Source organism: Tamandua tetradactyla, chromosome 2 (assembly GCF_023851605.1).
Source record: "Tamandua tetradactyla isolate mTamTet1 chromosome 2, mTamTet1.pri, whole genome shotgun sequence".
Taxonomy (NCBI): domain Eukaryota; kingdom Metazoa; phylum Chordata; class Mammalia; order Pilosa; family Myrmecophagidae; genus Tamandua; species Tamandua tetradactyla.
Window position 1 is genome coordinate 44,951,636 of NC_135328.1, and position 14,582 is coordinate 44,966,217.

General features: G+C 34.4%; 1 protein-coding gene across 9 annotated transcripts in view; it reads left to right on the plus strand.

Annotated features, from left to right (window-relative positions):
- Positions 1-14,582, plus strand: part of RABGAP1 (RAB GTPase activating protein 1) — a 241,405-nt gene that overhangs the window by 159,920 nt on the left and 66,903 nt on the right. Inside the window, exon 1 of one of the 9 annotated variants that reach the window (XM_077144192.1) lies at positions 4,326-5,077. The exons of the other annotated variants lie outside the window; for them this stretch is intronic. Within the exon in view, the coding sequence (XP_077000307.1) occupies positions 4,919-5,077 (159 nt within the window). The 5' untranslated portion in view covers positions 4,326-4,918. Of the gene's footprint in view, positions 1-4,325; positions 5,078-14,582 lie in introns of those variants that run through there. 9 annotated transcript variants of the gene reach the window in all.

Here is a 14,582-nt window from a genome sequence, read left to right on the forward strand (position 1 = left end):
TGCTGTGAAGGAGAATCAGCAGTTGGGAAGCAGGAAATGGACAGTGCAGTTAACATTTATGCCTTATCTATACATGATTTGAAACAGTTTTGCCAAACGTTGAATAATTTTCCTGTGGGAAACTAGAGCCCTAAAAGGAAACGAGCATAGCTAAAGGTCTGCATATCACATGGGATTCAGATTTATTTTTAGACTGGCACCATAATGCCATATTTGGATTGAAACAAAGTAATAGCAGTATGTTATTTTATTAGAGCCATGTCTTCTGAAGAGACTTTCTGCTCTTCTAAAAAAATCATCATTGTGTTTGTTTGCTATAGATTTAACATAATAAATATATAGTATTGTTTAAAACTATGTATTAGAGGCACTTATTTAATAAACATTTCTGGAGCAGACGTCTTGAGTCTCATTTCTGTAATAATTCTATAGCTGTTCATTGATTACATTGCATCGTTGTCTTGTTGTGCTTTTATTCGAGGTGGGTAGTTTTCTTCATTGAGAGGGGAAAAGTCCAGAAAAGATTAGAGACGTTTGGGGTTGTTATAGTTATTTGATTATCTTGAAATGAAATAGTTCCTTACTAAAAGAAACCATGGTAATAGAGAAACGAAAATGGATTTTGTTCTCTGAGAAATGATGTAAAAAAATAAAGATAACCAGCCAAGGTATTTTATATTGAACTATATATTGTTTTGGTTAACATAGAATTATTAAAAAAAAAAAAAAACCGCCACCTTATTGTACCATTTACATTTTAAGTGCCAGTTTTTATGCTGATTTGTCTTTATAATTTCATTGGATTAAATCATTTATGAAGTTGGTAATATACAATGAATTTCTGAATTATTTACTGTTTAAGGTTGCAGATCCTGCACAGAGCACTAAGTCTAAAACACAGGAAAACCTGTATATGCCAACTATCATAAATCTCAAGTTTGTTTGGTAAGAGCTACTACTGATGTACCAGACCTTATGCCACCTCCTCTCTGTTCATTATTGTCCTTTGCTTCTGATAAACTCTGGGAGGCAGCAAATAGTATATCCATTTTACATTAAGGCTCACACAAGTTAAGTGACTTGCCCAAGCGTATACAAGTAAGTTAATTAGATGGGAAGGCAATATTCAGAACCACACTGCCTGACCCCCTGGAGTTTGTGTTTTATCCATTACATTGTGTTCTAGGTTGAGCACTAAATTCCTTCTTCTCCATTCTTTGTGAGAAGCCTACCTTTACACAGTCTTTACACAGTCTTTACACAGTTGTGGCCAAATTCTGAAATGTCTGCAGCTCCCACATGATGATAGAAATGTAGTTCCAGTCTGTTCTGTGTTTGATGTCTTCAAGGTTCGGAATGGAAATTTTTAAATATTAGTGATGAGTTTTTATACAGTTTGATTTATTTCTTTAAATATTTTAAAGATAAATTTCTTTTCTCTTTTTGATCCATGTTTTGAAGTCTGTTATTAAGTGTTAATCTAATCATAGGCAATTTTACTGAAATTACAGTTTTTGTCTCCAAGAGCAAACCACCAGAATAAATATACCAAGTGCAATATCTACCCAGAAATCTGTTATCCACTAAAACCCTTGCTATTGCATTGGTGTAAAAGAACAGTACTGCCGGACAAAGCAATCCCATGGTTCCTAATAGAAAGGAAAATACTGACTGCTAGTCACAGAGACGAGTGGGTTTGCATGGGTTCATACTGTGTTCTTGAAAGGTAAATTTAAGATGAACATGTTTTTGTATTGTCAGTATTAAATGAACTCCTCAATCAAATATTTATTTCTAGAATTCTTGTTGATAGGACTGTGGAATTTACTTTGAGGGGCTTTAATTAGTTTTACACAATCATACAATGCCTAAGATATTGAAGTATCTTATGAGACTATCAATAGCATAGAAAAATGTTAATAAGGGTGCAATTTGGAAAATATAGGTAGAATGGGAAGATAATATCTACACAGATATACAGGTCGTAAGATCTTTTGTAGTGTAAGATCAGGCTATGAATTTGGTTCTGAACTTCCTTGAGGCCTAAGCAGAAATGGATATTTGATTATTGTCTGTAAAGGAAAAATGCATATAATTTTTCTAGGATAAACAATTTTTGATAGGACACTGAGTAATATGGTAGGAGGTCTCCTCAACACTATTAAGTACAACATATCTAAAACAGTTTTGTTTTGTTTTTGGCAGGGTCCCAAAACACGCCACTAGTACAATTTAGGAAACATAAGTTCCAGAGGCCAAGATATTGTAGTTCAAAAATACATCCATGTAGTGGTAAGCCCTAATCAAAGAATAAAACCCAGAATATTTTAAAGAATACTTTTTGTTGTTGTTTTGTGTTTTTCAGGTCTGAAATTATCAAGATAAGTTGGCGATAACTCAGCCTTTAGGGAAAATGCCTTTTCTTTAACTTATAGAAGGGCCAATGGTTTTGTGTGTTTGTTTACTTTGTTATTGTTTGAGAAGCATCATATATTTCTCTGTCCACATGTTATTAGGGCCTTAGTTATTTTTGCTTTTTTATAAATACTGAATAACCTTCATCCAAAGAAACACTTTTCATACAATCTAAAATAAAAGATCCATTTTCAAAGTCAATGTCATGTCAATTTTAGCTACAAAAAGCCCAAAGACAAAAACATTTTTTTAAATATATAATGCTATTCACTAATGATAAAGGAATTTCTTTACTTCTATAGCATATTTATTTGGATTAAGAATGTGGGCTAGGAGGGGCCACGGTGGCTCAGCAGGTAAGAATGCTTGCCTGCCATGCCTGAGGACCTGGGTTCGATTTCCGGTGCCTGTCCATGTAAAAAAAAAAAAAAAAAAAAAGAATGTGGACTAGGAAGCCAAAAGAGTTGGGTAATGGGACCCAGCTCCTCTACTTTCTATCTAAGTGATTTTAACCTCTTTTCTCATTTGTCAACTTGGGAAAATAATGTTATGTATGTCAGAGGGCTATTAAAAGGAATATGTGATCTATCTATATATAAAATGCTTAGAAAAGAGATTGCAGATAGTAAGTGCTTTATACATGTTAGTTCTTAATGTCACTTAAATTATTTTTAAGTCTTTATAAATGAATTTGTCAGTAGGGAACTTCTTTTAGATAAATCCTCTTAACCTTATTGTGTTATTGTGTGTCATATATTCCCATGAGAATTTATTTATTCAACAATTATTTAATGAGTATCTGCTGTGTGTCAGGCACTATTGTTGATGCTCGAAATAAATGTGAACCAAACAAGATAGAAATTTCTGCCCTTGTGAAGCTTTAACATAATACTGAATCTATTAAAAGCCCTAAACATTCTTCTTAGGAAAACACATAAAACTTTACATGTGGTATCAGAGAAGTTATGGTAACCCTGAAGTCTGAACACCGCACATGCCTTCTTTTTATTTTGCAGAATTCCTGTGATGCATTCCTTAAGATAGTTATAGTATTTCATTTTATGAGACAGAGCTATTTAATTGTTACTGCTTTTCTTGATCACCCTTTTTCGCTCTATCACATTAGAAATGCTGTTTGATTTATGACCATTTGACATAAAATTTCCAGTTTTTGCAGATTTTTGTAGAAAAATCTTGGCCTTTTTCAAACACAAGAACATCTGTTTTCATAGATTTAAGTGTCTTATCTCATTCATTATCTTGTTCACTTAAGCAATTTTGCTACTTCCAAAACATGTAGGAAATTAAATTATAAATGACTGGAATGATGCATACTTATGAGAGAATATTTTTACCTCAGGGAGGTTTTTAGACCTTTTTACTTGCTAAGCATAGCACCACTTGAAATCATTTTCCTTCTTTTAGGGTTTTTATACTCCCTAGTTGGGGATTTAGAAGAAGGTAGTCTTTAAAAATCACTTCGGACAAACCTGTAGCTGACTTTTTCAAAGCAAATTGTAACCCCCAGCACCCAAACCACATTGTTTTATTTCTGTGGAACATACTACAGTAAGATGCAGTATAATGTAGGGTTTTTAGTGATACTTTTTTAAAATTCTGTCTTAAGTTTTGTATGATTACTTCTTAATGTTTTTTAAGTTGTGAAATATAACATATATACAAAAAGCAGTAAATTTCCAAGTACATTTTAAGAACTAGTTGTAGAACAGATTTTAAAGTTTGGTATGGGTGGCAGTTCCAGGATTTTTAATTTTTTCTTCTAGCTGCTCCAAGACACTGGAGACCAACAAAAATATCAATATAATGATTCAGCAGTCATACTCATTTGTTAAAGCCTATCTTCTCTGTTATACTCCTCTTTCTCTTCTTTTTTCTTTTTTCGTGTAAAATAACATATATACAAAAAAGGAATACATTTCAAAGTACATCGCAACAATTAGTATGGGGCAGATTTCAGGGTTTGGTATGAGTTGCAATTCCACAATTTTAAGTTTTTACTTGTAGCTGCTCTAAGGTACTGGAGACTAAAAGGTATATCAACATAATGATTCAGCACTCATACTCATTTGTTAAAACCTACCTTCTCTGTATAACTCTATCACCTTTGATGTAATTACTTTTAAACAAAGCATTTATAGCCTTATGGAGTAGTTTTAAGAAGAACTAGCTTTTATTTAGGTTAACAAGCTACTTTGGGAGTAACAAACTTTCATATACTGGTTTTATTTTTAATGGCAGCCTTCCACTGCATTTTCTTTGTTTGGCTATTTTCTTTTTCTTCCTGCCATTCTTAGTTTTCTATTTTTCAGCTGGTTTCAAAGGGTGTGTATTCAGAGGGTTTCCTCCAGTTTCCCAGTACCTTGTTAATCCTGAGAAATTACCCAGTGGGCCAATTCTCACAGCAAAATATAAAAATAGCCATCCAGAAAGATGACAGAATGTGGTACCACTGTGATTAGAACTAATAGTTTTCAAAACAAAGATGAGAAGAAAACAGCACAAATGTTATCATTTCCTTAGGTTTTTCTCTGCACGGACTATTTTAGAAGAGACTAAAAAAGAAAGACTTACCATTGTTTTTCTCATGTACTGTAAAAGAGCATCTGAATTTGGATCAAGAAAGAAATCACCTGAAAGTCAGGTACATAAGCAGAGTCTACCTTTGATGGTACTTTTGAGCTTATACCCACAGTGTTCCTGTCACCTGTCTTGTTCTACGGATTCAATCCAGCATCTTATTGAGTACCTAAGAAGTGTAAATCATTACTGACACATGAACTTGAAGTGGTTTAACCTTTCTAAACCTAAATTTCCATGTTGTATAATGAAGTTGTAATGCCCTCCTTTTGTTACCAATAAATTTTACCTTTTGGAACAGTTTTCTATTTACAGAAATATAAAAAATAGTATAGAGTTCCCATCTACCCTGCACCCAGTTTCCTCTATTATTAACGTCTTATATTAGTATAATAGATCTGTTATAATTAATGAGCCAATATCAATACATTACTAACTAAACTCCATACTTAATTCACATTTCCTGAATTTTTACCTAGTGTCCTTTTTCTGTTCCAGGATACCACATTTAATTCTTTTATCTCCTTTGACTTTTCTTTGCTATGTATGACAGCTTCTCAGACTTTCCTTGTTTTTGATGATTTCTAGTCAGATATTTTGTAGAATGTATGTTTGGGGATTTATCTGATGTTTTTCTCATGGATAATGGGTTTGTGGGAAGAAGTTCATAAAGGTAAAGTGCCATTCTCATCACATCATATCAAGGGCACATACTATCAACATGACTTAATAACATGATGTTGACCTTGATCATCTAGACAGCTAAGGTAATGTTTTGTCAGGTTTCTCCACTGTAAAGTTACTCTCCCCACTCCTATACCGTACTCTTTAAGGAAGGAAGTCACTATGCGCAGCCCACACTTAAGAATTAAGGAATTATGCTCCCCCTCCTTGAGAGCAGAGTATCTCTGTTAGTTATTTGGTATTCTTTCCATGGGAGATTTGTCTCTTCTCCCCCATTTAATCATTTATTTAAGTGTGAAATCATGGGTATTTTTTTATCCTTTATGTTACAATCCAGTACTCTTTATTTATTTTGTTAGTCAAATTGTTCCAACTTCAGCCATTAGGCATTCTTTCAGTTGGTTCATGTGTCCCTTAGACAATATGCCCATCATTGTGGGTTGGTTTTCTTTTGCGTGGGTGGGTAAATACTTTTTTTAGTTTTTTAGTTTCTGATACTACAAGATGTCCCAGACTCATCTTGTGTATTTCCTGCTCCAATCTTAGAACCAGCCCTTTCACCAAGGAGCCCTGGTTCTTTTTATAGATAAGTGGTATTAGAAACTAAGACCTGGACACTAAGTGTGCTCACAGGTACTGGGCATTATTGCTTCTGGGCCCTCTCAGCTGTCAGAAGTAGGAAATACATGTGTGGTAATTCCTTTTTTTTAATCAGCTATTCTGTCAGTTCAGCAGACCATGCATTGGAGATAGGATGGGATGAGTCAGTAAAGTTTATGTCAGAGCACTTCAGGAAGGGCCCACTATTCTCTTCCTTTTTAATGTTATTAAGATACAATTCTTAGTTATGGAAGACTAGAAGGAGGGCAGGAGAAGTACATAAATGATTATATCAAAACAGAGCAGGGTAGTTGCTGTAAGAATGATACCAATGTGGTGTATAAATTGATACAACTTTTCTGGAGGACAAATTGATGTGTAACTCAATCCAGAAAACAAGAATTAATGCTACATCTTTGGGGGAATGGAGTGATTGTGGAAACCACCCTTTCTCCTATAAGAATTACTGTTCTGCATTACAGTTTTGTTCACAGCAAAAGAACCAGAACAGCATGAATATCCCAAACTAGGAGTTTGCCATGTAACAAGTTACTGTGAATAGAAAATGATAGGGTAAGATAATCGTTAAATAGCATGAAAGGATGTCCACAATATTTTTCTGGTTAATAAAAATATAATTCAAAACAGTCTAAACCCGTTTAATAAAAATAATTTTGTAAATAGTTAGGTATATGGCCACCAAACATGATCACAGTTATTTCTGGGTGGTCAAGTCACAAATTTTTTCTTTCTACCCCCACCCCCATTATTATATAAGTAAGCATGAAAGTTTTTATTAAAATAAGAAAAACTGTTTTCATATTATATTAAGAAAGCAAAAAACTAGATTTTTTTTTCTTTTAAAATGCAGTAAAGTATATAATTAATTTGGGTTTTGTTTGGGTAACAGTGAGAAGTCCCACTTACTAGGAGTATGGGAAGCATGAAAGGGAAATTAAAGAGATTTGAATATTAAAGTGAGGTATTTAACATACTTTTAAAAATGTATTGGTATTTTAGAATACTGTTTTTAATGAAATTACTTCCTTTAGTGCTCAGATTCTGCTGTGCCAGTTACTCCTTTTTCTCTTAAGATTTTCAAGGAGATAAACACAAAGGAGAACTAACAAATGGAGAACAAGATTTAACTTAATTGTTGGCTACATTGAACTTGGAACATATGACCTGGCTCAAGCCCTTTCTGTTCCTTAATGCCTCACCAACTAGCTCCTACATCCCAAGGGCAGCATGAATGTAAGAGAGAGCAAATAGTCCTGGGCTGCCTTTTAAGCAAATACTCTTGGTATTCTGGAGTCAGGTTAGTGATCCCTCTACTCCTAAAACAGTGAGGATGGCAAAGGTGGCATGGACTTCTTCTAGTATAAACAGTAATAGGAAATCAGTTAAGTTTTATGATCAGCTAAATAATCCGATCTGGCTGTGCTTTGGGAAAATTAATCTGACACAGTAGTATTGATAGCAACAAAGAGATGGAAAAAGATCAAGATAAGCTATTGCATTAGTCTTGGTAAGGTGAAAAGTAGGTGTGACCTTGTATGGAAGAATGATAAAGGAAAAGACAACTCAGGCTTTGCAGAAGAAGGATCTCCTGATAAGTGATTATTTATGGGAACTAGAATAAGGTACCAGTTAGGTTCTGAGCCCAAATGATGGAGAATGTGGTAAAAACTGCTGCCTTTCACAAAAATAAGGAAGTCTTGAGAAACATGAGTGGAGATGGTGAATGAGATTAGTATTTTTTTAATGAAGTAAAATTTTCATACAATAAAATGTATACATCCTAAGTATTCAGTTTGGTGAGTTTTGACAATTATATGTGCCTCTGTAACCACCAATAAGACAAGATACAAACATTTCCATCATCCCAGAAAATTCCCGTATGCTCCTTTCCAGTTAATTCCCCTCTCAACTCAGATAACAACTTTCTGTTTTCTGTCTCCATAAAAATTGTTTTCTGGTTCTAGGACTTTTTATAAATGGAATCATCATTTGGTATGTACTATTTTAAAGTGTCTGGGCTTATGTTCAACATAATGTTTTTGAGATTCATCTATATTGCTTCATGTATCAGAGGTTTATTTTTATTGTTGGGTAGTACTCCATTATATGAATATACCATAATTTGTTTCCTTTTGATGAGTGTTTGAGGTTTCCAGCTTTGAATATTATGAATAAGTTATTGTGAACATCCTCTTATATGTTTTCTTACTAACTCCCCTGGACATATACTTTGACTTCTCATGTGTAATATTGAAGAGTAGAAGTGCTGAGTCAGGATAGATACATATTTAACTTTATAAGATCATAAATTACTATGTAATTCACCAGAGTGGTTGTAGCACTTTACACTCCCTTTAACAATGAATGACAGCTCAGTTGTTTCATAACCCCCAAATTTTTTTTCTTTTTTAATATTTTATCGATAAATCTTCGCATACATTCATTCTGTACATGGTGTACAAATCAGTGGCTCACAATGTCATCACATAGTTGCCTATTCATCACCCATGATCATTTTTTAGAACATTCACATCACTCCAGAAAAGGAAATTAAAAAAAAAACAAAGCTCATATACACCATACCCCTTACCCCTTGCTCTCATTGACGACTAGTATTTCTATATACCCAATTTATTTTACCCTTTGTCCTCCTATTATTTATTTATTTTTTATCCATATTTTTTTACTCCTCTATTCATACCCTGGATAAAAGAGGCAACAGACACAAGGATTTCACAATCCCACAGTCACATTGTAAAAGTTTTATCTTTATACATTCATCTTCAAAACTCTAGACTATTGGAACACAGCTCTAACATTTCAGGTACTTTCTTCTACTCACTCCAATACACTGTAAACTAAAAAGGGATATCTATATCGTGCATAAGAATAACTTCTAGGATAACCTCTTGACTTTGTTTGAAATCTGTCAGCCACTGAAACTTTTTATTTTGTCTCATTTCTCACTTCCCCCCTTTTTTTTTTCACTTCCCCATTTTGATCAAGGTTTTCTTAATCCCTTGATGCTGGTTCCTGGCTCATCCCAGGATTTCTTTCCCATGTTGCCAGGGAGATTTACACCCCTGGGACTTATGTCCCACATAGGAGGGAGGGCAGTGAGTTCATCTGCTGAGCTGACTTAGGCCACATCTGAGCAACAAAAGAGGTTCTTTGGGGGTGATTCTTAGGCATAATTTTAAGTAGACTTAGCCTATCCTTTTCTGGAATAAGTTTCATAGGGGCAAATCCCAAGATCAAGGGCTCAGCGGCCTATTGATTTTGTTGTCTCCATTCCTTTGGAGAATATGAGAAATTCTCCAAAATCACCAACATTTGATACTCTTTTTACTTAAAGATTTTTTTTTTCATTTTAGAATTATATAGTTCTCCTGAACTTAGTTATAATTTTTAAGAAACATATAATGTGAAGTAGCAACATACAGTGGAGCCTTAGGTGTATATTACTTTCTGGTGATTAAGAAATATTAATTATTATTATTATTATTATTTTTTTTTTGGCTTGAAACAATTGTTTTATTGTGTCTCACAAATGTTGGGTGTCAGGAATTTGGGGCAGGGCTCAGCTGGGAGATGATTCTGTTCCATTCTGGTGTGGACTGAGGTCATTTACAACTGGCCTAGAAGACACAAGACAGCTCAGAGAGGATGGCTGGAAGGCTGGGTTCAGCTAGGAATGTCAACTGAAGGCCATCTTTGCATCTCCAGCATGTTAGCCTTAAACTAGTCAGCCTTCCTGTATGGTGGCTCAGGGCTCCAAGAGTGAAGTTCCCAGCAGAGAAGGCAGAAGCTGCTTGACCTTTTATGACTGAGGTTTGGAAGGAGAAATATTAATATTTAGTAAATCTCTAATCATTTTATGCTCAAACAACCAGCAATGGGCCATAAATAGTTGCAGCTACAATCCTAAAACTGCGATGCAATCAAAATTTATCTCACTCTGATGAGAAAATAAATGATAAACTGAATTTCATTAAAATTTAACATTTTTACTTAGTAAAGACACATATATATTATATGTATATTGCTTGCCTATTTATTTTCTTAATGGTATCTTTTATAAGCAGAAATTCTTTGACCCACATTAATATAGTATATATTTCTGATATATAGTCCCACCCCACCCTCGTCATTCCTCTTGATAATTGTGGAATGGTTCATTTCACATTTCAAGCTCAGAGATTCGTAGTCTTTACTTTTACATAATCCCTGCTCTATTTCATTTCAACAGTTATTTATTTTTCCCTGTTGTTTTATACATTTTGGTTGTTTATCATTCAATATTAGGGCATGCTTAGTTTTTATTTCTTATATTTAGTTGGAATGTCTTTTAATTATTCAATTAATAAAGTTCTTTACATATTTCATTTGGTACCTCATTGACATGGGTCTTAGATTGAATTGAACATAGCGTTAGAGATTCTGGTTTGACCACGTACCTATTGCCATTGCTTAATCCTAAGACTTTTATTAGGTATATTTATCAAGCATTGACTGTGTACTGTGGATTGTGCTAAGGCTTTGAGGAGGTTATGAAACTGAATCATAGTTTCTGTCCTTAAGTAAATACTCCTATAGGTAAGATAAGAGATACAAAAATAAAAATATGTATTCTAAATGCTATGTATGTGTGTGTGTGTATGCCGTTTATTAAGAACTATTTGTCAGTGCCATGCGTGTGTGTGCATGAATGTGTTCAGACAGAAGACAGCCCTAGATCTCAGTAGTGCTGGGGACTTTGCTTTTACTTGTACAAGTGTCTTCTGTATACTTCTGTATATGTCACATACTCTTTTGGGGCTCTTTATGTATTTCAAATTTACATAAATATATAAACATATATAACAAATACGTATTTTACGTTACCTCTCACTACAGTGTATAAGGTAGACGGTATTAGCCAGAGAACATCAACTTGCCTAAAATTATTTAGAGTTAGTAAGAGACTGAACTAGGTTTTAAACCCATGTTGTCTGTCTATGAGTTATGTCCCTGGTTTTAAGGCCTTGATGTAAATGTTAAATATGGATTGTTTGACCAAAAGGGGGAAAAGAAGTAAAACAAATAAGGTATCAGTGGCTGAGAGAGTTCAAATGGAGTCGAGAAGCTACTCTGGAGGCCATTCCTACATAGTCGTTAGTTAGACGTTGCTACCTATCATAGTTTGCCAAACCCCAACCAAAACTATTCCTGCCAACCCTAAAAAACACCTAGGGCATTGATTGTACACCATGTATGGAATGTATGTATATGGAGATTTATCAATAAAAATATTTAAAAGGAAAAAAAAATTGGTGAGGATATGAGATTCTACAAATCTTGAACTTGGGTTGCTTTCCAGAAACATGCAACCTCCAAATGAGTCCCTAGACCAGATAAGTCCTGGAATGCACAGTGGCCAGTCTGTCCAGAACATCAACTAGTTCCAACCCCTTATCCCATATTATCAGCAGCCCTTTCCAACATAAAAAAAATTATAATGGGCATAGCCCAAATATCCTTAGAGAGTAGGAGAAAGATCAAAGGAGATGGTGGAATTATACACAGAAGGTAGGGGTTTATCAATAAGTGTTATTGCTGAATCATTATATTAGTATTTCTTTTAGTTTCCAGTGTCTTAGAGCAGCTAGTATTAAAAGCCTGAAATTGTACAATTGTAATCCATACCAAACTCTGAAATATGTTCTACAACTAATTGTTGCATTATGCTTGAAATTTATTGGGTTTTTTTTTGTATCTATGTTATTTTTCACAAAAAAAGGGGGAAAAGTTGATTGTGATGATAAATGCACAGCTATATAATTATATTGTGAATCATTGATTGTACACTTTGGTATGTGAATATATACTGATAAAATTGCATTAAAATAGAAAGAAAATTACAAAAATGTTGCATCAAATGCTATCATTTGTCTACAGAAATTCACATATGTAGGCTGAGACCTTATTTCTGGCTCAAATTGTAAGAAACTGATAGCAGATCTTCAGGAGAAAATGGGGTGGCTGGGAGTGATATGAGAAAAGGATCTCCCTTTGTATTAATCCTTTGTGTCAAATCATACTGTGACCATTTTACTTATGCAAAGAATTACTTGTTTGATTAATGAAATATCCTGAATATAAAAGTTAAAAAAATATGAATTGTTCTGTGTGTGTATGGATAGGTAGGTAGGTAGGTAGATACATGGAGTAGTAATGGGAGTATTTAAAATCAAAAGGCCTTAAATTATTCTGGGGCTCTTTCCATTTATCTGAGTATCTTTTTTTTTAATTTTATTTTTTTTATATATTTTTTTGCATTTTTTATTTATTAATTAAAAAAATTAACAAACAAAACATTGATATCATTCCATTCTACATATATAATCAGTAATTCTTAATATCATCACATAGTTGCATATTCATCATTTCTTAGAACATTTGCATCGATTTAGAAAGTGAAATAAAAAGAAAACAGAAAAAGAAATAAAACGATAACAGAGAAAAAAAAGATTATACATGCTATACCCCTTACCCCTTGCTTTATTGATGACTAACATTTCAAACTAAATTTATTTTAACATTTGTTCCCCCTATTATTTATTTTTATTCCATATGTTCTACTCTTCTGTCGATATGGTAGATAAAAGGAACATCAGACACAAGGTTTTCCCAATCACAGAGTCACATTGTGAAAGCTATATCATTGTTCAATCATCATCAAGAACATGGCTACTGGAACACAGCTCTACATTTTCAGGCAGTTCTTCCAGCCTCTCCATTACATCTTGAACAACAAGGTGATATCTACTTAATGCACAAGAATAACCTCCAGGATAACCTCTCGGACTCTGTTTGGAATCTCTCAGCCATTGACACTTAGTCTCATTTCACTCTTCCCCCTTTTGGTTGAGAAGGTTCTCTCAATCCCTTGATGTTAATTCTCAGCTCATTCTAGGGTTTTTCTCAGTCCCTTGATGCTGAGCCTCAGCTCATTCCAGGATCTCTGTCTCACGTTGCCAGGAAGGTCCACACCCCTGGGAGTCATGTCCCACGCAGAGGGGGGAGGGTGGTGAGACTGCTCGTCATGTTGGCTGGAGAGAGAGGCCACATCTGAGTAATAAAAGAGGCTCTCTTGAGGGTGACTGTTAGGTCTAAATTTTAAGTAGACTTGACCTATCCTTTGTGGGGTTAAGTTTCATATGAACAAACCCCAAGACTGGGGGCTCAGCCTATAGCTTTGGTTGTCCACACTGCTTGTGAGAATATCAAGAATTCAACTTGGGGAAGTTGAATTTCTCCCCGCTCTCACCATTCCCTGAAGGGGGCTTTGCAAACACTTCTCCACTCACTGATCAAATCACTCTAGGGTTCATCGGGGCACCACTCTGGACAAACCAACAAAATCTCATGTCCTACCTGAGATTCCAAGTACTTATGGTGTTCAATCAAACTATCTACATGAGTATATTAGGAAATGCACTAGTCAAAAGATAAGTTTTGTAACAAATAAACATTTTTTGCTTTAGTCTCACACAGAAGGTGACATTTTAAAATATTAATTACCATCTATTTTCAGCACCCTGCAATAATGACATTCCTTTGTTCTTCCTCATGCAAAAGCATTTTTAAAATTGTACCTTGTATATTTCACTATTATTATATACTCTAGGCATTCCTAGATTATCCCATCTCAATCTTTAATATCTATCTTTCTTTCTGATTTCATTTATGTCCCCAGCCCTCCTCCCTCTATCATTCTCACATGCAGCTTCATTCAATGTTTTAATATAATTATATTACAGTTAGGTAATATAGTGCTGTCCATTTCTGAGTTTTTGTATCCAGTCCTGTCACACAGTCTGTATCCCTTCAGCTCCAATTACCCAATATCTTACCCTATTTCTATCTCCTGATGGTCTCTGTTACCAACGACATATTCCAAGTTTATTCACTAATAAAGTTCATATCAATGAGACCATACAGTATTTGTCCTTTAGTTGTGGCTAGTCTCACTCAACACAATGTTCTCAAGGTCCATCCATGTTGTTACATACTTTATAAGTTTATTCTGTCTTAGAGCTGCATAATATTCCATCGTATGTATATACCACAGTTTGTTTAGCCACTCGTCTGTTGATGGACATTTTGGCTGTTTCCATCTCCTTACAATTGTAAATAATGCTGCTATAAACATTGGTGTGCAAATGTCTGTTTGTGTCTTTGCACTTATGTCCTCTGAGTAGATACCTAGCAATGGTATTGCT